The 21,876-nt window shown below is 41.1% G+C and overlaps 1 protein-coding gene across 4 annotated transcripts in view; it reads right to left on the bottom strand.

The window, feature by feature from the left end:
• Nucleotides 1-21,876, bottom strand: part of HECW2 (HECT, C2 and WW domain containing E3 ubiquitin protein ligase 2) — a 174,120-nt gene that overhangs the window by 76,343 nt on the left and 75,901 nt on the right. For 2 of the 4 annotated variants that reach the window (XM_074593852.1, XM_074593853.1), the window contains exon 3: nt 4,895-5,002. In XM_074593852.1, coding sequence (XP_074449953.1) covers nt 4,895-5,002 — 108 coding nt within the window. Of the gene's footprint in view, nt 1-4,894; nt 5,003-8,768; nt 8,885-11,338; nt 11,788-21,876 lie in introns of those variants that run through there. The other 2 variants (XM_074593855.1, XM_074593854.1) reach the window with 2 other exon arrangements.

Raw genomic sequence — 21,876 nt, forward strand, 5'->3', positions numbered from 1 at the left:
ACAGCTCTAAGACAGAAAACCCTGTCGTGACATAACCCCAGCTCCAACTCAGTTATATACCTAGCTTGTCATCAGCTTCCTGCAGCTTCTCTACACGTCAGAGAACAAGCAATAGCCAGAGGACTGGGTCAACAGTGATGTCATCGAGTTCAGGAGGGAGACTTGCCAGTCTCTGCGCCGGGGTAGAACGACCCCGTGCATCACTACAGCCTCTGAACAGACTGGCAAAGCCACAGCCCTGCTGAAACGGCACTGGGCCCAAGACGGACACCAAGGCGAATATGAGCCAGCACATCCAGCACGTGCTCTCCTCGCAAATACGACAAGCCACCTCACAGGCTACATTAGAAGGTGTGTGGCCAGCAGATAGATGGAAGTTACTGTACCCCTCTACTTGGCACTGGTGAGAAAAACTGTGCCTAGTTTTGGGTCCCTAGGTTCAAGAGCATGGACAAAATGGAGAGGGGACAGCAGAGTGCTACAAAGATGGTTGGGACTGAGAAAATGTGATCCATGAGAAGAGGCTGAAGGATCTGGCCTTGTTTAGTCTAGTGAAGAGGAGGTTAAGGCAAGACAAATATTATAAACTCTACTCATTACAGTTCTATGAGAAGATTATAGAAGGGGCAACAGCCCCAAATTTAAGCTTTGGCCATTCAGATTGGATGCCAGAGAAATCTTTTTGGCTGGAACAATACCGCAGCACTGGAAAAGGTTACCTACAGCATCTGTGAAATCTCTGTCCTTGAAGGTTTTCAATACTGTGTTTTACAAACCACAGCTGACCAGGTCAAGTGTTGAACCCAGTTAGAGCAGGAGGTTGGATACAACCAGCATTCCTATGCTGTGATTAGTCTCCAGACGAGTTTAGACCGATCCTTTTACACATTTTGTCCACGCTGGTCCCCCAGACATTGTTGCCTCTTATTGGACCTACTGCTTCAAAAATTCTGGGACATAGCTGCTGAATCTGGGATTGTTCTCCACTTGCTTCTTTCATTTCTAGAGAAGCACGGTCAAGTTACCAATGGTCTGCTGCATGTCATTACTGTGAGGAGTAAGTATGAGAAAGTCCTAATACCATGACCTGTATCTGATATGTTCTGCCTCTTAGCAAAGATATTTCTAAACACAAAAAATCTACAACTGTAGAGTTCTTTCCAAAATTTGGAAAATAATGGCAGATTAAAGCATCAGAGATACCTTAACTTCAATAATCAGGCACGGAATCACAGAATTTTCAAGGAATTCTTCAGAGTTGGAAGGGACCTCTAGATATCATCTAATCCAACTCCTCTGCTAAAGCAGGATTGCCCAGAGCACATTACTCAGGACTGCATCCAGGTGGGTCTTGGAAGTCTCCACAGAAGGGGACTCCACAACCTCCCCGGGCAGCCTGTTCCAGTGCTCTGTCACCCTCACCGTAAAGAAGTTTTTTCTCATATTTGATCGAACTTCCTATGTTCCAGCTTGTGCCCCTTACCCCTCGTCCTGTTCCTGGGAACCACTGAAAAGAGTCTGGCTCCATCCTCCTTCAACCCACCCTTTAGATACTTGTAAACATTAATCAGGTCCCCCCTCAACCTTCTCTTCTCCAGGCTAAAGAGTCCCAGCTCTTTCAGCCTTTCCTCATAAGGGAGATGCTCCAGTCCCTCAATCATCTTTGTCGCCCTTCACTGGACTCTCTCCAGTAGTTCCCTGTCTCTCTTGAACTGGGGAGCCCGGAACTGGACACAGTATTCCAGTTGTGGCCTCACCAGTGCAGAGTAGAGGGGGAGAATGACCTCCCTTGACCTGCTGGCCACACTCTTCCCTATGCAGTCCAGAATTCCGTTGGCCTTCTTGGCAACAAGGGCACACCGCTTGCTTATGGGCAATTTACTCTCTGCCAAGACCCCCAGATCCTTTTCTTCAGAGCTGCTTCCCAGCAGGTCCACCCCTAACCTATACTAGTGCCTGACATTCTTCCTCCCCAGGTGCAGGACCCTATACTTGTCCTTGTTGAACCTCATTAGGTTCTTCTCTGCCCAGCTCTCCAGCCTGTCTAGGTCACGCTGGATGGCAGCATGGCCCTCTGGGGTGTCAGCCACCCCTCCCAGTTTGATATCATCAGCGAACTTGCTGAGGATACGCTCTGTCCCCTCGTCCAGGTCATTGATGAATACGTTAAGCAATACTGGTCCAATTATTGACCCCTGGGGGACACCACTGGTTATAAGGCCTCCAACTCGACCCTGCTCTGTTAATCACAACCCTCTGATTCCTGTCACACAGCTAGCTCTCAATGCACCTCACTATCCCCTCGTCTAGTCCACACTTCCTCAGTTTCCTAAGAGGAGACTAACCGGTCTGCAGTTCCCTGGGTCCTCCTTCCTGCCCTTTTTGAAGACTGGAGTGATATTTGCCTTCCTCCAGTCCTCAGGCACCTCTCCTGTTCTCCGTGACCTTTCAAAGATGATGGAGAGTGGCCAAGCAATAACATCTGCCAGCTCTCTCAGCACTCACAGGTGCATCTCATGAGGGCCCATGGACTTATGGATGTCCAGTTTGGCCAAGTGGTCTCTAACCTGATCTTCCTCTACTGGGGAACACTCTTCCTCTCTCCAGACCTTCCCCCTTGCCTCCAGGGCCTGGTATTCATGAGGGACATGAGGCACATACTTACCTGGAGATGTTAGCCTCTCCATTTGCCTCTCCCTCTTGCTCCCTTGCTATGGCAGTGGCATCACACGCAGTGCTACACTGAGAGTACTAATTATACCAGCACCGCAGCAGGAGAAAGAGGCTAACAAGGGAGCTACGTTTGTCTCCGTGGCCGGCACAGGCTGGGCAGTGTCACTGTCTGCAGAGCATGACGAGAACCCTGACAGCACAGCTCTTCCCACACCCGGCCTGGTGCGGCACCGCAGAGGCAGGAACACTGCGGTTGCACATGAACTGTGCAACACCTGCTGCATTTGCCTGAGCTGTGATTTAGTGATCTGAGGAATAAAAAAGAAAGGGGGGAAAAAAATAAAATAAAAAAAGAGCAACTGCCTGTAGTTGCATCAAGAGTCGCTTCGCCACCTTTAAGCTACAAGAAAAAGCCTTGCTGAGAAAACATGGTCACATATCAATGGGGCCTTCTAGTTTAAGAAGTGGAATCTGACATTCATTTAAGTGTTTCAGTGCAATTTTTGGCCTCTCACAAGAAACACAAGTGTCACTGGTGACATATTTATCTGCCATACTATGTGCTATAGCAACATATGCTTATAAACATTCCTTTTTACAGTTCCCAGTTGCTGCATAATTGCTTGTCTCTTGTTCATTGTATGGCAGCAGAACTGTTCACTAGTAAAGCTAGCCACAACCAAAGAATGTATATCCTGCACTCTTTCTATCAGTTGCTGTGAAGTGTGAAGTCGGTTGCAGCTGATTTTAACTCAAAACTAGTTCTTGAAGCATTAGCCTAGGTTACTCACATGAAATAAATGTTCAAAGCCCTCATCTCTGTGCATGATGGAGCAACTCATAACCAGCTAAAATATACAAACATCCTTGAAGTCAAACTGGCCATATTGGCAAACAATACTGACAGATATGCACAAGAAAAATGAGGCAATGAACTCTTCTAACATACATTTTAATCTGCTTTAATATACCACTGTCTTTGGCACCACAAAAGTTAATTGTCTTGATCCTTATCTTTAGTTCAATCATTTTTTCCTGTAACAAACTCCTGACATTGAATTTAATTTTATCCTAGTAAAGCTTTTTTGTTGTTGTTAAAGAAATATGCTGCATAACACATAGAGTAACTTGGCAAGATTCAATGATGAGTTCTAGAAATAAGTTTTAATAATTATTTATAGTACAGGGTATACAACACCTCTTGAAATACATGTATTGCTGTTCTATCAGTTAATTAAAATAAAAATTTCTGCCAAGATCTACAGTTAGCAGCACTGCACTGTACAGTGAAGTAACAGAGTGGGAGCATTTATTTTATTTTTTTTTATTTATGAAGGAAGATTCATTGCTGTGAGGCTAAACAGGTGGTAGAGCAGCTCAGAGCTCTTTTGGGACTGATTGCCACTTTGATGCTTGGCATATCAGAGTTTTCAGCAAGCCCAGACATAACATCGTAGGATTAGAACATCAGTTTCTTTAGGGGATCATATACTTTAGATGGTAAGACAGCTCTTTTTCATGAAAAAGAAAAAAAAAAAACAAAGAAAAAGATTTTTTTTTAAAAAAAAAGCACACAGCAGAGTGGCTTAGCTTCCTATAAATCCTGGTTGCCTAATGGAGTGGCATAGCTCTTGCATTCGAAGCTTGGCTACCAATACTCCTTACAGAGTTCAACTGAAGGCCTTTTCTTCCAGTCACGTAGAGACTCTCAATACCTCAAAATTACTTAGGGGATTTCCCAGCTCAACAAAACTTCAGCTGAGAAATCCTGATGCAACTGGACAGGAGGCTGGCACTTCCTGGAGACAAATCTAGCCTTCATACTAACAAACATTAGCAAGAACTATTAGCTTATTACCTTGTCCTTTGTGTGCATTTACCATTAATATTTGTCTAACTGAAATTTTAAACTTCTTGGGAAGGGACTTCATCTTTCAATGCATATATACTATATGACATTGCATAAGGGAAATTTCTTCCTCCCTTAAACTGAAACATGCTGTCTAAGAACATTCCTAGAATACGAATGTACATCTAAGTTCAATTTGACTTTTATAATGTCCAAGCACACTGGAAAATGCTGCCCCTTAGAGGAAAACAATCAATTCCTTTGGTTTATCAGAGGGACTGACAAAATAGATATCAAATGCCATCCTGTTGACTTTCCTTGACATAAAGGCATGCTCGCCTTTAGATATGCGTTGGATAAATAGGTACTCACATTCCATAAAATAGGGGCCAGGTTCAATTCGCCATACAATTTGTCCTTTTTGCGTGCCAGTCACTCCCCGATTCTTGGAATCCCAAAAATTGGCTGGAGAGTTCTCATCTGAAAGAGGAAAGGAAAAAAAAGTCAAGTAGTACTTATGATAGTAGTTTTCTTGGTTTTCTGTTTCAAAAGGCCCAGATACAAAAAATGACTTGTATTAAAAAAAAATAAATAAATCAAACTAACTGGCAAAAGATAAATTACTTCCGTAGATCATTTTATGCAGAGTGGGCAGACATACATACAGCCAAAGCAAACACACGGTTTCCTGCAGGAGGTGACCTGCCAAGGTAAAGTATTAAATTCCAAAACTTCCCTAACTCAACAGAGGTGCTGTTGGGAGTGTATAGCTGGCTGTAACTCCATCACAGAGTAACCGCACCGTTTTATACAGCAGTCCTGCTCTGCGATGTGAAAATTGAGCATTCATGCCCTAAGTAGAAAGTATGGCATTGCAACTAGAGGTTTTTAACATATTCTTAAGCTTTAGAAACTAGACAAAATATTTTTATACATACACCAAAAAATTGGATATATTCAGTTTTCTGACAGGTACAGTATTATTATTCCTTATCAGTGGAGTTAGAGGCTCAGAAGGGCAGAACTGTCACATAGTAAGCCAGAGATACAAATGAAAGATCCAGCAAAATATATTCAAAAGAGGAGAACAGAGAAGCAAACAGTAAGTATCTGCAGATCGGCTTTGCAATATCAGTATTTTCCCCTCCCAAACTAAGCTTTTTGTCCTAACAGTAACAAACACAGGTCTTGGGGTTTGTTTTTGATTTACCAGCCTGTATTCAGGCACCCAGAATGCTGCATGAATGAAAGAAAACCAGAGCGAGAAGCTGTTTGAACAGGCACAACAGTTAGCTATGATGAGCCAGAAGAAGCTGACATAAATCCAGCTTAACTTCTTTTGCACAGGAAGTTCTTTAAAAGTATGCATCATAACGTTTTAGGCATTAACATTTAGGCAGCTGTTTCTTAATTAGACAATTATACCTGCAACCTCAAACACAACATCCTAATTCTTTCCAGTGATATCCCTTAGGCTTAAAATTAAAAAAAAAATAAAAATCCTGTTTTATTACATACATTTAAGTGCATTCTGTAATCTTAAAAAGATTTCACTAAGAACTTAGTCTGCTGTGGCTTTGTTCATGAAGCTCCTATCCATTCAAGCACGTTTTCTTTGTACTTCGGTAGGAACTCTCGCATAAATAAGATTACGGAATTGTCACCTGCATTTTAGAAATCCATATGCTGTTTATCAAAGATTAACAAACAATGCAGCTTTATTGCTTTTATCTTAAAAACAGAACAAAACAAAAACTTACGCTAAAGCTTGCCTTCCTCCTTTTCATTCTGATTGCTCCTCTCAGTGCATGCACAATATCTGTACTGAATCATTAGTGCTGTCTGTACATTTGCATCCTACCAAACTGACGTACAAAGAATTCCCAGAGACATGCTGGACTTCTGTGATTGCTTGAGAGCAAGTTACACAGCCTGCCCACAACCTGGAAGAGCTCTGGAGAGTCAAGAGGCAGCCATGGCAAGCTACTGGCACTTTTATGCCTCCAGGCATGGCTGACTGAGAATTTTTAGGAGGCTGTGGTCTGAACACCTCAACATCCCAACGAGTCCAGAACAGTTTCGTAATTATCTCAATGACAACGAGGAGGGACAGGAGGGTTCTCCTAACACCTGTGATCCTCGAGCACGTAATACCCTCAGGAATCAACACGATAGTACCTAAACTGCATACACCAGAAAGTCAGGCACAAAGGCAGTAAAAACTTAAAACACGCATACGTCTTCTTCATTACAGCGAAAAACTTTCAGAGTAAACAAAGCTGTATCTCACCCACGTATTCCCATTTTTTTCAAAGCTATATAAAGAGGAACTCTGAAAGTACATCCTGTTAATCATCCCACGGGCCTCCCAAAAAAATAATCCCTGTATGTAGTTTGCAATGGCACTTTAAACGAAACAATACACTGTTGCTTTATTTATTTACTTTTTTATTTTTCGATGTGCCTTCCTAACTCAAAGCCCCAGTATTATTTTCAACAGACAGTACTCTGGGAAGCTGTGAGATGAAGCTTAACTTCCAGCAAATCTACACTAGTGCCCACTTTGGTCCACCATACAAACTTGGTTATCCAAACCATCGCTACCCAAAGAGAGCAGATTCTTTAAAAATTCCACAGTTATCTGAATCACAGATCATTATAAATTATTCAGTGTTCTCATTACGTCTAGGTAAATATAGATGTATTGTATGACAAAAAACCACCCCCCTGACATGCTCTACTTCTTCTGAATTCAGTCAATTGGAAAAGAGTCTGTTCATCATTCTAAGCAGAAGGACAGCTATTTGGTATATTTTAACTATAAACATGAATTTTTTTATTCTTACCTTGTTCAACAAATCACGGAACTCTGAAACAATGAAATATGCCTTTAACAGTGAGATTTCCAACATTAACGCATGAGCAATTGTTCTTTGTTTTTTAAAATCAGTAACTAAGTAAAGTCAATGGTAATTTTTACAGGGACGTTAGTGAGCTTCAGAAAAGGTCCTACATGAACTGAGTCTCGAATTCTGAGCTGACAGGTACAAGAAAGCAGAACATTTTCTTACACCTTATTTTATAAAATCCAGTATTTAAGAAAGTGCTTGGATTTTCAGCGCTTTCATGAAGGAATAGTCTCCTTTGCAGCAACGAAGACTACATCATTGATACTCTGCCCACAGGCACGGTGCCACTGCAACAGAAGGTGGCAGAGACAGAGGGATGAAAAAACGCTGACAGACCACTGCCTGTCAGCAATCCACTCAAATTACAGAATTTATTTTGGACAGCTTTGATTTTCTTCTGAAACAGCTGATTTTGTTTCTGCTTTTATGATGTTATTCACATAGGGGCAAAAATACAACACTACTAATGCATATGGAAAAATAACTTCAAACCTCAGTTAACAAAAAAACCTGAACAGCAAAAAAAAAAAAATCAAATAGTATGAAAACAATAAAGTACACAATATTGCAGAAATTTACTTATCAACACTGCAATAAAAAACAGTTAAACAGTGATAGCCTCAGTAATATTCAGCTGCACAAAAAAAAAAGTGTTTGAGAGCACAAAAAGCAGTGTCAGAATTACCACTCCATCGCTCCTCTTCCCCAAAAACATATATATGTATGTACATGTGTATACACACACACACACACACATTATATATGTATATTCCATAGGGAACTTCAATTCTGAGAAGTTCTAGTCCCCTTTTAGCAGATAATTGTTGCTGTTTGTGAAACTGGCGGCTGTTCCAGAATCTGGGCCAAAGAGTAGATATAAATATCCCTTCCCAGAACATAAAATATGCAACAAAATGCTGTCTTACTGCATTTGGTATCTTGTCCAGTGAGTCTACACTTCTGGAAGAAATAAAACAACGCAAGATGCACAGTATCTTTCTATGTTCAGTAATTCTTAGACGCAAAATATTACAGAAAGTAACTTATTTCTCAGAGCTGCAACCCCTGCACAGATCACCATACGTGAGATATCTTCTACAATGAAAAGTGGGTAGTAATAAATATATCGCTGTGTGGAACTTCACACTGACTAGAGCTCCTTGAAATCACTGTAAACCAAACATGTTCTGAGTAATAATGTTTTCTTTATTTAACTGCTAAGCAATCAGCCAAACCTGGTATTAAGAACTGAACTCATTTTTTCCACTTTTAGGCTTTGCCATCATTACAACACCCTTTAAGATAAGTTAGATACCAACGGCATCTGTAATACCCACAGCTTGTGCTCTCCATGTCAGCATCGTAGTTCTCCACCTGCGTCCACAGCGCTGCCCTGATGTGACAGTGAACGGGATGCAGCTCCCTCTGGCACGTGCCACTTCGGTACAGCTGTCTTATGTGAAAAGCAATACAGAAGGGCAGGATAAATGGATGAACAGTGTAATGAAAGAAGGTATTGTTTTTACAGAATTAAGTTTACGCAATAGAATTATGCCCATAAAAGAGTAAGAGTTACAAAAAGCTCCAGTTTGCCCGTGCCTTTTCTGTAGCGGGAGCCCAGAGCTGGAGTAGGACTCAGAAGTGTCTCACCAGTGCTGAGGAGAGGGAAGGACCACCTCCCTCAACCTGCTGGCTAAGGCTCTTCCTAATGACCCCAGGATGCCAGTGAGTGTCCAGAGCACTCTGATGGCTCTTGTTCGACTTCTTGTCCTCCAGGACCTCCACGTCTTTTTCTGCAAAAGTGCTTTCCAGACGGTCAGCCCCCAGCCTGTCCCGCTGTCAGGGGTTATTTCTCCCCAGGGGCAGGGCTGGGCATTTCCCTTTGAACTTTGTGACATTCCTGTTTGCCCATTTCTCCAGCCTGTCTGGATGGCAGCACAACCTTCTGGTTTATCAGCTGCTACTCCCAGTTTTGCATGAGGATGTTACGGGAGACAGTGGTGAAAGCCCTGCTAAACCAGTAACTGACATCAGGGGTCAGGAGGCTTCTGCGGAGCTCACGTTTTGGTCTTTGCATCTTATCACTTTCACTGTTTCTGTCTTAGGAAAAAGGATAAACTACCTGAAATCCATCACCTTACAGAGTCATCTTGCATAACTTAAATCAACAAACAAACAAATAAATAACAAGAACTGCTACTGATCAATATCTGAAACAAGCTTTATAGTCCCAGTGCATAGACTGGTCATATGTAAACTCGTCTTCTGGTCCCAGTTTCTGTGGTCAGTAGTGTTAGGTTACGTGATAAAATTTAAAAGTTCCCTATAGCAATCTAAGAGCTTCAAACTTTTGCATACTGATCTCTTTTCTGTAACACATTTATAAAGACGCTTATATGCAGAGCTCAGAGAGAAGGTGATGCTTAACAGACTCAGAATGTCACTGAATGGTTTTAATTATACACAATTTTACAATTTTCATCCCTCACTACCATATATGGGTATTCTAATTCACAGCTCTTGAAAAAATCCGCGCAGCTTAGCTCAGAAAAGATCAATCATGTTGGTAACACCATTGTATCCCTGCATAATTCTGTTATCCTCATTTGGGATTTACATCCCAATCTCCATTTTTTCATCCCTTTCTGGAAGATGTTTTATGCAAAATCTTTTGAAGTGCTTGTATTGTTTATTCTTAATTCAAAATTTTAAATTAAGCTCACATTGTCAAAATGCTGTCTTCCTTAGCATTTTAGGTTAATTTTAATAAATTCTTGGACACTGAAGATGATGTGAGTGATGCATCCCGTTATTAACAGGGGTGTTTGTTCTCAGCCCAGGGAAGCTTATAAAGCAATGATCTAAATGTTATTTCTCTTGTCAGGTGTTCTCTTACAGTATGTATCAGAGGAGCTGGAAGGCTGGTAGATAGCAAGGCTACATATATTTTTGTCTCAAGATGAGATTCATCGATCTGCCACCAGTTTTTCTCATGAGCATACTTTTGAGAATGATCATCCTCTATTTTATTCTGTTATTTCACTCAGTCTTTAAAAGTAACAGGTTTGTACTTAATCTGCATCGGAGGATATTTCTGAACTTAATTTTGAGCCAACCATCAGGAGATCTCTAAAATGGCATTTCCAATGTAAAACATAAATCTGATTTACATGAATTTTACTGCATGACTTCCAAAACCTCAGTCCCAGTGCCAGTAAATGCATTCCGCTTTTTTGGTGTGAGGACAGACCTCCAAGCAGTAAAATAGACCGTCACCAAAATGTAAGATTACTAAGAACATTCCAAAGAGTACTCACTGTGGATTTTGAGCAACTGAATAGGAATGTTTGTAACAATAAATTTTGTGCAGTATTTTCACTTTGGTAACCTCTAATAATTTTAATTCCAGAAATATTTTTTTAAAAAATTAATAAAATAATCCATAGGTAATCATTAAAGTAGCAGCACAATGGGTACTGAACTAACGAACTAAATCCATTACTCCCTTATATCCAAAATATGCCTAAAAGCAATTGAAAACTGCATCAGTACACATTTAAAGGAGAAGACAAATCTTATTACCTGAGGCCTCACTCCTTTTCTGGAAAGCCAGTAAGTAAATCAACAATTTCAAGGCAGAGCTTCCATTGCAAGCAATTATTAGAATAAATTACATCATGTCAACCCATTTAAAATACGCTGCGTATCAGTTACTACTGTACAAACAAATACTAACCCACTATGTACAGCCTATGTTCTGTGATTTTCAGAATTCCCCATCTCAGTTTGTGAACAGTTCACAGGCTTTCTGGTGAAAGCCAAACATTTCTCACAGAAGACAGCACTAGTGTATGCAGTACATTGCTGAAATTAAAGATCAACACGTAGTTGTACCTTCTAGGCTTACCTGGCCGTTCCAAAGGATGGCTGTGGATCCTAAACTGCATTTCTCCATCTGAGCCCAATTAACAAACCGATGAGTAAAAGAAAATTAACATTTCACAGGACAAACCCTGAAAATAGCATTCCTGTTCCCAATCACAAATGTTATCTTCCACAAACGTTGCCTTCTGGACTCAGCCTGTGCAGCTCAAGTTTGGAGGCTTTAGCTCTGTATTAGCACTGTTGTGTAATCTCAGCTCCACGAGGCGCGTCTGTCCTCTCCCTTCCTCTTGTCATTTGAGGGAAAGGGGTTTGGAAGGATGTTCTCAAACTCCCTGGCAGTTTCTAGCAGTTACACACAATCGTCTGCCTCTTCTCCTTTAATCAAGGGTTTATCTAGGTTCAAAGAGCCCGTGTTAAAACATATAAAGTATTACGTCCTTCAAGCTCAGCTATTTGCAGCCACTCCCCTCCAAAGGGTACAGGATGCCGAAGCCCCATCCTCCCTCCACTTCCTTCCTCGCCTTGTCCAAGGGAGGATTCCGAGGCACGGCCACGGCCCCACAGCGCGGGGCGGGCTGATGTAAACAGGAGGATGGTTAAATCCTAGAAATGACGGCAAGGCAGCCACAGCAACCAGCACAGCAGGATCTCACTGGAAGTTCTGGCTTTTGTTTACTCAGTATTTCGCTCTCCCGCATGACTTCCCCACAAATCCAGTTATTTTAGAGAAGATGAGACTGCTCTGTGACATTTGGCTGGGATGAAGCTGCCTTTAACCCAGGATAACGCTGCACTGGGCACCCCCGAGCAGGAGGAAAAGCAGGTGCCAGAGAGCTGTTATTACTACCTCTCCTCTTGCAGGTTGGTAAATGCCACCTCAGCGCAGGGGCTGGGACAGGGCTCTGTTTTGCCAGACACTCTGACTACTCACAACCCCCCTGGTAGATGCTGGCAGCTCACCTACTCCTTCAGCTTATGGCAAGGACCCAAACCGTGCCAAACCGACCCTGATACTGCAAGAACAAAAAGGGTACTTAAGGGTATCTTTGCAATCTGGTCCACGATCTGCAGATCGAGTCCTCTGCAGCACACATTTCATGAAACCGTACGTACCCTTGGGGAGCACTAGGTTCAAGCTCTGAAAGCAAATCTCGGTTCTCGTACTAATAATCAGATAACAAAAAACAGGGAGAAACGCCCCAACTTTTACAGGAATATTTATTCATACTCAGCTTGAAGACTTTCCAAGAAAAAAAATTAAAATGCTTCTTTCAAAGAAATTAAGATGGGCTTTTTGCTAACGAAGAACTGAAAAGTACTGTATTACTTCATGCTTGCATAAGCACCTCTAGGAATTGTATTTTCAAAGGACAGGAGGGAAAAGAACACCAGAATTGGACTACTGTAAGAGAAATTTAAAACACTGCTGTGTACTAAATGGCTGGAAACTGTTCTCCCTTGAATGCCACTAGAGCAACCCCCCCAAAACACTGAGAAAAACAAAATTCTTGGACAGTCTTAAAAGCTGCCCGAGCACCTACCAGATCCTATCACAGATCTCATTACTCTTTAAAACACTTTGGAAAACTTGGACAGTAATGAAAATATAAGACACAAATCTTCAGCTGAGAAAACCAAGAGCAGAAAAGTAAGATGCGGAGAAAGGTACAACAGATGCTCTCACAGCCTCACATAGGAGAGAAGCAGCTGTCTGGGGTCTACATGGAGGTGATGGTGCACTGCCAGAGGCTGCAGGGTGACACTCTGAACTCCAACATAGACACGAATATCGGCCTCCTGGTGACACAGTCCTGCTGTATTAGCAGTGAAGGATCATCATCATCATCAATATTCAGATATTTAATATCATGACCCAGGGTCAAAAAAACAGGGAGGTGTTTGTGCCTCACTGCACAGCAGCAATTTGTTGCCTCGCACAACCAAAATTCAGGTTCACATACCTCCACTTACTGCCCCTGCGCTGTGGACAGGGAGGAAAGACTCCATTTGCGTTCCCTTGCATGCCCTCCGCGACCCCCTACATACCACGTATATTACGTTTACTGCACCCTATTACTTCAAACAGCAAGAGCGATTATCCATTTTTCTACCTGTGACTGGCAGGATGGTCAGGAATAAGCTGTATTTCTCTAACACTTCACTCCTACAGAAGGAGAGCAAAGGTAGAAGCCATACCATTGCACCTCCTCCAAACACTAAACAATGAAACCTTTTTGCTATTGAAGCTTAAATTAATAGAGTAGCAAGATCCTTACTCTCATTTTCATACACAGCCTTTATTCTGACGCTGCCATAAGATGAGCTATTTTCTTCTTTCTCAATAATTATACGACTACATTTTCTTTCCCTCTATACATACACTAACACTTCAAGGTAGGGATCAGAGCACCTCCATGTGCCCTCACACTATGTGCTATTTCAAGGCGCAGCAGCAGCTCCAAGGATTAGCTACCTAGAATATAGAAGAAAGATATTGCAAAAAAAATACGAGTAATTTTTTTAGACATATGATACAGTACAACGGCAGGACTAAAGTGGAATTCCACTTCTCCGCATTCAAAGTAAAGACATCATTGAAATTCAAAGCATTCAAAGACAAAAATACATCCTTTCACCCATCTCACTGGCAAAAATTCAAAAGCGTAACAATAGGAAGGAAATGACCTAAAGCTTAACCTCTTTCCTGAAAATCTTATTAATCCTCCTCCTCCATAAAATGACGTGCATTCCGTTCCCATCCACACTTCAGCTTTCACATACGTGCCAGCCCCGCAGCACAAGCGGTCCACACAGCGTGGGTCACCACCAGCTGACCAGGCTCACCTGCAAGCCAGAGCCTACGCAACACAGGCGCACACCACTTGAGTGTTTCTGCAACGCACCACAAAAGACAGGACACTCTGAGAAAGGCATAATGTTAGACAAAAAATTAAGCTAGAGAACAACACTGAATAAACTCTGACAGATGGTACGGCACGCCCTTAGCCATAAAGGCTATTAGACACTTGATCATATTGCAGAAAAGTCCCTACATTTGCAAAATGCTAATAAATTACCTACCATTTAGTTCACTGAGGTCCAGCTGGCTGTATGTGGGGGTAAGTATAGCGTGAGGGATGCTTCCACCTCCTCCTGAAGAAGCCTTACACAGCTGAGGCAAGAGCTGCACCACCTCTCGTGTCAGCTCACAATTGTCTCAGCTGCTGATGGTTTGGGGAAATGACATCTGCAGGAGATGGAGACAGCACATTCCTCAGGGGGAAAGCCAAAAGCAGGGGCCACCAGGCAGGGAAGAGTTTGGAAAGTCAGATTTAGGCCACCAACGGCTACTGAAGTTGGACTACTCTTATAATCTAACATTCTAGTCTAATTTAGTAGGCTATCATAGGAGGACAGCAAAGATGCAAGCAATATACTGACGAAAAGGAGAGGAGAGCCTGTCTCTCTCCTGTAGCACCACCCATGACACTTTCAGAAATCTTTTGTTGGTTTGGTTTTTTTTTTCCTTTTTTTAAGCGCTTTGCTGGGTCTCACACCTTGTTAAAACTATTGATATAAACCCACTCTCACAACCATAATTCCTTCTCAGTACGCCCCTCTCTGTGATATCCAGTTCCCCACCATATCCCCAAACACATCCCAACACTCCCACAACCTTGTAGCCTAAAAGTGATTATCTCCTGCTTTCAATGGTAGCAAGTCCAAGAAAAACAAACAAACAAAAAAAAACCAACCGAACCAAAACCTGTGTGTCCACGTCTCCTAAAATCCTGTTATTCTGGGATGGGACTGTTTAGCAATTCTAGAAACACAAGCTATTTTTCCTAATTAACTGTAAAAGGTCATTTTTGGGGTAAATACTATCAGAGCTAAATTTTAAAAAAAAAAAAAAAAAGCAAGCTGTATCTAAGCTTTTCTGTGTCATATTTAATCTGCCAGTGTAAGTTTACCATGGAATGTTTTTCAACATTTTCCTTCTCGACCGCAGCCTTATATGGTGTCAGATAAGCAGTTGTTTGCTGGCGGTGCACGAGCTGCTGAGCTTGCTCAAGCCGCGCGCAGAAGAGGATTGCGGCTTCCCAGGAATAAAGGGCATGCATTTTTATCTGCAACCGCCTTCCCATCACAAGTCTTTGCCAGAAAAACTAGAAAATACAACAAAGTATTCCTGCTGTGGAAGACATGATACCAGCAAAGCTGTGCGTTTGTCAACATAGCCTATCCTGCCCCTGGATGAATTCAGTTGGTAAATAAACATTACCAACAAAAGCACAACTTTGCTAGCACAGCTGCACTTACAGAGAGGGCTTTCTCTGGTGTGGCTGTCTGGGAACAGATCATATGTAATGTCACAGCCAGTGAAAAAGCGAGGGGTCATTTATTTCATGGCCTTCATGCTGGTTTCTTTATGGACCAGCACTGTCTGCTTATGTATGCAGAAAGGTACCAGAGAAACTGGGGGTTTTGCTCTGTGGGGGTTCTTTTGTTTGTTTGCTTTGTTTTGGTTTTTTTCTAGTCAAATATTTCTGAAGTGGAGACTGTGGAAATCACTTCAGGAAGGGCCAGAGAGTTATGACAGCCCTGCCATGTCTACCACTGGGGTCACCAACCCCATCCCTCTCCCTCCTTCAAACCCCCAAAATGCACTTGGAAAAACTCCTCTGCAATAAGATCACTATTATAATTTCAGTCTGCTGCTGCACTCTGACAACGATAGGTATTTTAAATTTTCTGTGAACTGGAATGTTCAGGCTAGTTAAAGTTTGGATAGCACTGAGTGGCCCATAATATATAGGAAATCAGACTGAATGACGTAATGACCTCTTCTGGGTTTAATTTCGGTAAAATTTATGCTCATTTGAGAACCATTACTAGCTCATAAGCTAACCTTAAGTACACTTTATTCCACATGTAATTCTCCTGTAACTGACTTACCCTTTAAAAAGAGGTTCTTCTTGTGGAACTGTCAGCAAACACAATTGCCATAACCGAGAGGCCTTAAAATAGAGTCAAGATGACTGTGTGCTATTTGTACTTTTTTTTTTCTTTGCAAATCTAAAAATAAAACACCATTTTGAATCGTTATGAAATGTACATCTGCCCTTTAAACATCATACGCATCACTGAAATGCACACCTATAAAAAGCACAACAGGCTAGAGAGATCTTTAGAACATACGCATCTTATTTTAAATCTGTATTTTGAAACAAGTTACAAGTGTCTTTTGTGCTATTTGTATTTATGAAATTTTAAAATCAGATACCAGCAAACAAGTTCTTGGCAACTGTCCACCAAAACTTACTGATACATTGGGCTTGAGTACTTACCATTTCTCCAGATTACATATGCCTCATGTTGGCTTTCCATGAAACGGAATAAATTTATTACCAGCATAGTTGCTATTACTGATCTGTAGGCTTGCACAGAACATTTTCTAGTTTCCTTATTTCCTTTTTGTCCATCCTTCTGCTCCCTTTTCTTTTTCCTCCAGCAATACAGCAGAAGAAATTACCCCACTTCATAAGGGATTTACAGTAGTACTGGTACATTATTATCAGAAACCTTATCAGTGGTAAGATGGGTACCCTAAGTAGTATCTAAGGCAAGTATCAAGCCTGTTACTACCTGTATAATAAACTACAAAACTTCCTGCCCTAATTAACAGGAGCCATCCCAGGCCTAATTAACAGCAGCCATCCTATTTCCCATGCCCTACAACTTATATTAAGATATGCGAGTACTTTCAAATTTCACATAAATTTTGCAAACACTTTTTGACAAGTATTGTGCTTATTTCCTTTTTTTGATCCTCTGGTCCTAAAACTGAGATGATGATATACTGTAAGAAACTACAATTTATTAATAAAATTTATAGGTTAATAAATTTTTCAAGTCAAAAACCTCAACTTGACAGATGACCCTCAAAACTGCTGGAAAGCCAGAACTAGTTATCGATCACAGTAATGAGCAATAATTTTAAAAGCCCCATTCTAACTTACTCGAGTGAAACAAATTCCTCAATTTCTGCAATTATATTCTGTAAAAACTGACCTGAATTCACTGGTGTGTTATCCACTTGATGTGCTTTTTTTCCATTCCTATTCTAACAGGCATATTACTGGCAGGATTATTTACACTTTAGCAAGATTTAGCAAATATTCATACAGCACAAAGGATGAGCTCAATCACTTCAGACCAGGAACTGTCACCTACCATATGTGCAACATCTTGAGCAACAAGACCTTCCAGGCACTGCAGAGACACAGACAAAACACCAACCAGAAGCAGCTACACCTGAAAAGTAACTTCACGATCTTCACTCATCAAAATAAAGGAACCCATCAGCACAAGAGCTCTTGTAATTCAGCATGAGATTGCACTTCTAATCCTCAATTAATGTCACAACTTTCGATGACAGAGCCGCAGGCCCAAATAGATTCATTAGGTATATGTAGTAATTCTGAAAAGATCTTTATTTGCATATATGCAAATTGCAAACAAACAAAAAGGATAAGTTCAGTAAATATATTTTGTTTCCTTGAACTGAACAAATAATAAGCAACTCAGAAGAAAGTACAAGAGATAAAGAGGTATGTATTTCTTAAATTCCTGCAAGGGTATGAAGTATCCTAATGAGCTGAAATCTCATTTGCGGAGAGCTCTCAGGCGTGTAATGGGAAGGAGGTGCTCCCTTGCCAGATGGTACGTTCTGCTGATGGCCACGGAGGAGAATGAGTGTAACCACGAAAACGACTTAAGTGTTTTAACTACCCACATATGCATATCTTCCACCAGTGACGACAAGTGGCTTTTTGTGCAGGTGAAAGTTTCAGCCAGGATCACTGCAGGTTTTCCGTAAGATTTTTATTTGAAAAAGATGAATTCATTATTACTAAGGGCGTAAAGCTCAGAGTGCAAAATATTCTGAGCCACAGAGCCAGCATCACCCCAAGAGCTGACCCAGCCTTTGCACACGATGATCCATCAGCCGATTTTATGGCCAGCTCGTTGGGTGGGTTTATTTTGCTTTTGATAGTCCCACCTTCAGGTTTCCCAAAGCTCTATTTTCTTTCCTGGAATGAACCAGCAAGGAGCAAAGTCAGTACCAGACACGCTCCCCAGGGGTCACATGGAGGTTCATTTCACCGCTCAATCACTCCTGTATGTTCAGCCCTTGCTTTTCTTGGTGTTTATTTAGACTTTTTGTGTGTGTGTGTCTGTGAAAGGTTTATTTATTGCGACGGACGCAGGGCTAAAACAAGAATCCCTAGATGCAGCATACCCCCAGAACAGAAAAAATGCCCAGTAAAAGTTTTCCCACATACAGCAGCTGACATCTACGGATCCAGGAGGTTAGTCTGGGTTTTGCTTTCTCAAATGGTTGCTGGTTTGAACCCTGGAACTATTGTGATGGCACAGATATCTCTGGATTTCCAGCAATGTGGCATCCTTCAACATTGGGTGGAGACAACTGATTCATCACTGAAAAGAAAGGAAAGACTGCCTCTGGATTCCTCAGCTTTGCTTTTGATTGCATTTGATTATTGCTTGCACTTTCTGACATTGCCCAATAAATATTCTTCTTGATCGGTTCCAGCCTTTTGACAGTCACAGTATCAGGTGGCATTTCATTCTTAGTGTTCAAGTCCATTCCCGTGTCTAACACAGAAACGTTTCTTAAAATGGTTTTTTCCTTGCCAGTTCCAAGTGATTTCTCACTGCCTTTTAGAAATCCTTCGTGTTTCTTAAAGTTGTCAATAAAATATGTCTCTGCAGCACACATCTCTTAAGGATCTTGCGGGATTTAACATTCCCTTAGCAGCTGTTATTTTTTAAGTTTATCTTCAATATTATGAGCTGTTTAAGCAGGAATGCAAACTAGTCTATTGTTGTCATCTGACGGTAATAGGTTTCTTAGGGAATTTATTAGAAAGTCAGAGAGCCTACTGCTTTGGAATACAGAAAAATATTTATATTTAAACAACACACTTTTGTCACACTTCAACTTTTTGGTAATCTAAACCAAATGTAAAACCCACTAACAAAAAGAGGTAACAGCCCCAGAATACAGGTTATAACCCAAGATCGAAACAAGCTTCTCTCTTGTGTCTCTATTAAGAGCTGAACCCATTAACTGTGATATTGTGGATACCTCTGCATAAGCAATTTCTCGTCTCCTTTCTACAAACCACATAACCTCTAGCTTAAGCAAATAGTAACATCCTCCTATTTTATTTATATATGTATATGTTTGCTAAGGCATCCAAATGGCTGATAAGTAATGCTGTGGAAACCTACAGATAGAGAGGAATAATAGGTCAGCAGAACGACAGCACACCCATGGTGCAGCGTGCTAAGGAAGGCTATTAAAGCAATATGCTGAATCACTATCCTTCACTACCTTTGTCACCGTTACCACTTACTTTCCTGGCCAGTAATGCCTTCCCCCAGCTACCTCCCCCTCAGTGCCTCACGATGGCAAGATCTAATGGCAGATTCACTCATCTTGGAGATTTTCCACTGCTGAAAAGCTCTTCCAGGCTCTTTACTGTGACTTAACCCAAAAATAGTTTATTCCAAAAAGCTTTGTTCTGAACTGGCATAAAGGTAGACCCAAACATTATAATATTTTCCAAATTATTAATGAGGCCATTGCTATTATTTGACTTCAAACGTGCTGAGATGCTTTACCGTTGCGAGAAGTATTTGATACTCCTCGCTCTGACCAGATTCCTCCTTTTACCTGCCTCCTGCTTTGGAAGTAAGGACTCATGATTCACTTTAGATTTGATATGGCTATTAAAAATTAGCAGAATGAATACATTATATAGGATAATCTCAGTTTGTTACAAAGCCCAGAAAAGCTGTAAGTGAAACATCATCTCTAAGCATTTACTACTAATTTTGCACCTGAAATAAAATATTTTAAATGTTCCCAAAGACATATATTATTCCCATATTTATAGATGACAACAGCCAGCACTACTTAATACGGTAGTGTATATCCAAGAAGCAGACAAGCAATACACAAAAACAACAAAAAAGAAACCTATGGCTTTAAAAGTATATAAAAATGCTTTCTTAAAACAAACAAACAAACAAAACAAAACACCAAACCCTGTTGAGGTCTGTTATATTACACTTAACTATACACAATTTCATATAGTGAGCTCCGATCCTGAAAACTTTTTAAATACAATTTGTGAACTGAGTCCCTGGGGCATAATTTTCAGCTGAGCTGTGGTTTCTGCATTTTTGTATAATTTTATATTGTGTGCCATTGATTACTTGCAAACACAGACTATCCCATTTTGGGATCTGGCACTAGCATGCTGACATTGCAGAATTTAACAGCACAACTAAGGAAACACTGTAGACACAAGGAGAAGGGTTTTTTGGATGCACATATGACTGAAGGCTGACCCGGTTCACTTTTAAGTAGCACATCATGCTTTTTTCAGTCATTTCCACCAAACAATATAGTGGGGTTATACGTTGTATTAATATTCAAGCAGACACAGGATAACCCAGAAATAGTTCAGGAGCGCAGCATATTCTAAATTTGCACACACACTTTCAAAGATGCTATTTTTGCAAGGTATACAGGCACAGGAAATCTAATTTTTTTCACCTCTGTCTCAGTGCCTGCATTCTTGTACTGTCCCTGACCTGATTCAGGTTCCCTTGGACTGCAGCATGGGGCTTGTTTACTTGACAGAAATTCACAAGTTCTTGTCGGTTCTTTGCTGAGGAGACCAAACCCGTTTTGTCACAATGTGCCAACAGTTTGTCACGGTGGCTATAGCCACCTACTTTTGCCAATTTTCTCTACCACATTCTGGATACCATCCCCTATGCCTCAACCTGGAGCTGAAAGCAGGTACGTATGCTGACCTGCAAGTCAATCTTGCGTCAAGCACTGTTTTTCTTCCCTGCGTTCCTGCCAAATACATTACAATCACTAATTTCTTCAGATTCTTCAACAGGGACACCTCTACTAATGCAATAGCTTTTTCTGGGGTTTTTTTGGTTTGGTTTCAGGGTTTTGGGTTTTGTTTTATTTATTTTTTTTAAATAAAGCATGAGTATTCTGCCTATTTGCTTGCCCTTGGTAAGAGGAATGCAGCAGCCATTCTCTCCCCATGGAGTCACAGAGCCCCAACCTTGCCACCTCCACAAGAAATGGGAATGATTAAATAAAAACTTAACTACAAAATGAAGTAGTCAGATTTTATCAGGAAAGCATAAACGGTTGGAAATATTTATAAGGAGTTGGAGAGAAACTGTAACAGATATAGCACATGATACTCTTTTGTAAATACCCCCAAAACGGAGGGAAAAAAGCCACCATTGCTATTCTATATCCTCAACACTGAACTGCTTTACAATTGCTCATGATCATAGCTGGTTTTAGGGGTTTTAGGTCTGCTGGTTCCACCTCACCCTTTACATTTCACGCTCTTCAGAATAACTACAAAATACCTGTGCTCCTCCTTCAGAAACTATTTCAGCTGCATTGAACGCCAGGACAAAACCACT

This window comes from Larus michahellis, chromosome 7 (assembly GCF_964199755.1).
Source record: "Larus michahellis chromosome 7, bLarMic1.1, whole genome shotgun sequence".
NCBI lineage: Eukaryota > Metazoa > Chordata > Aves > Charadriiformes > Laridae > Larus > Larus michahellis.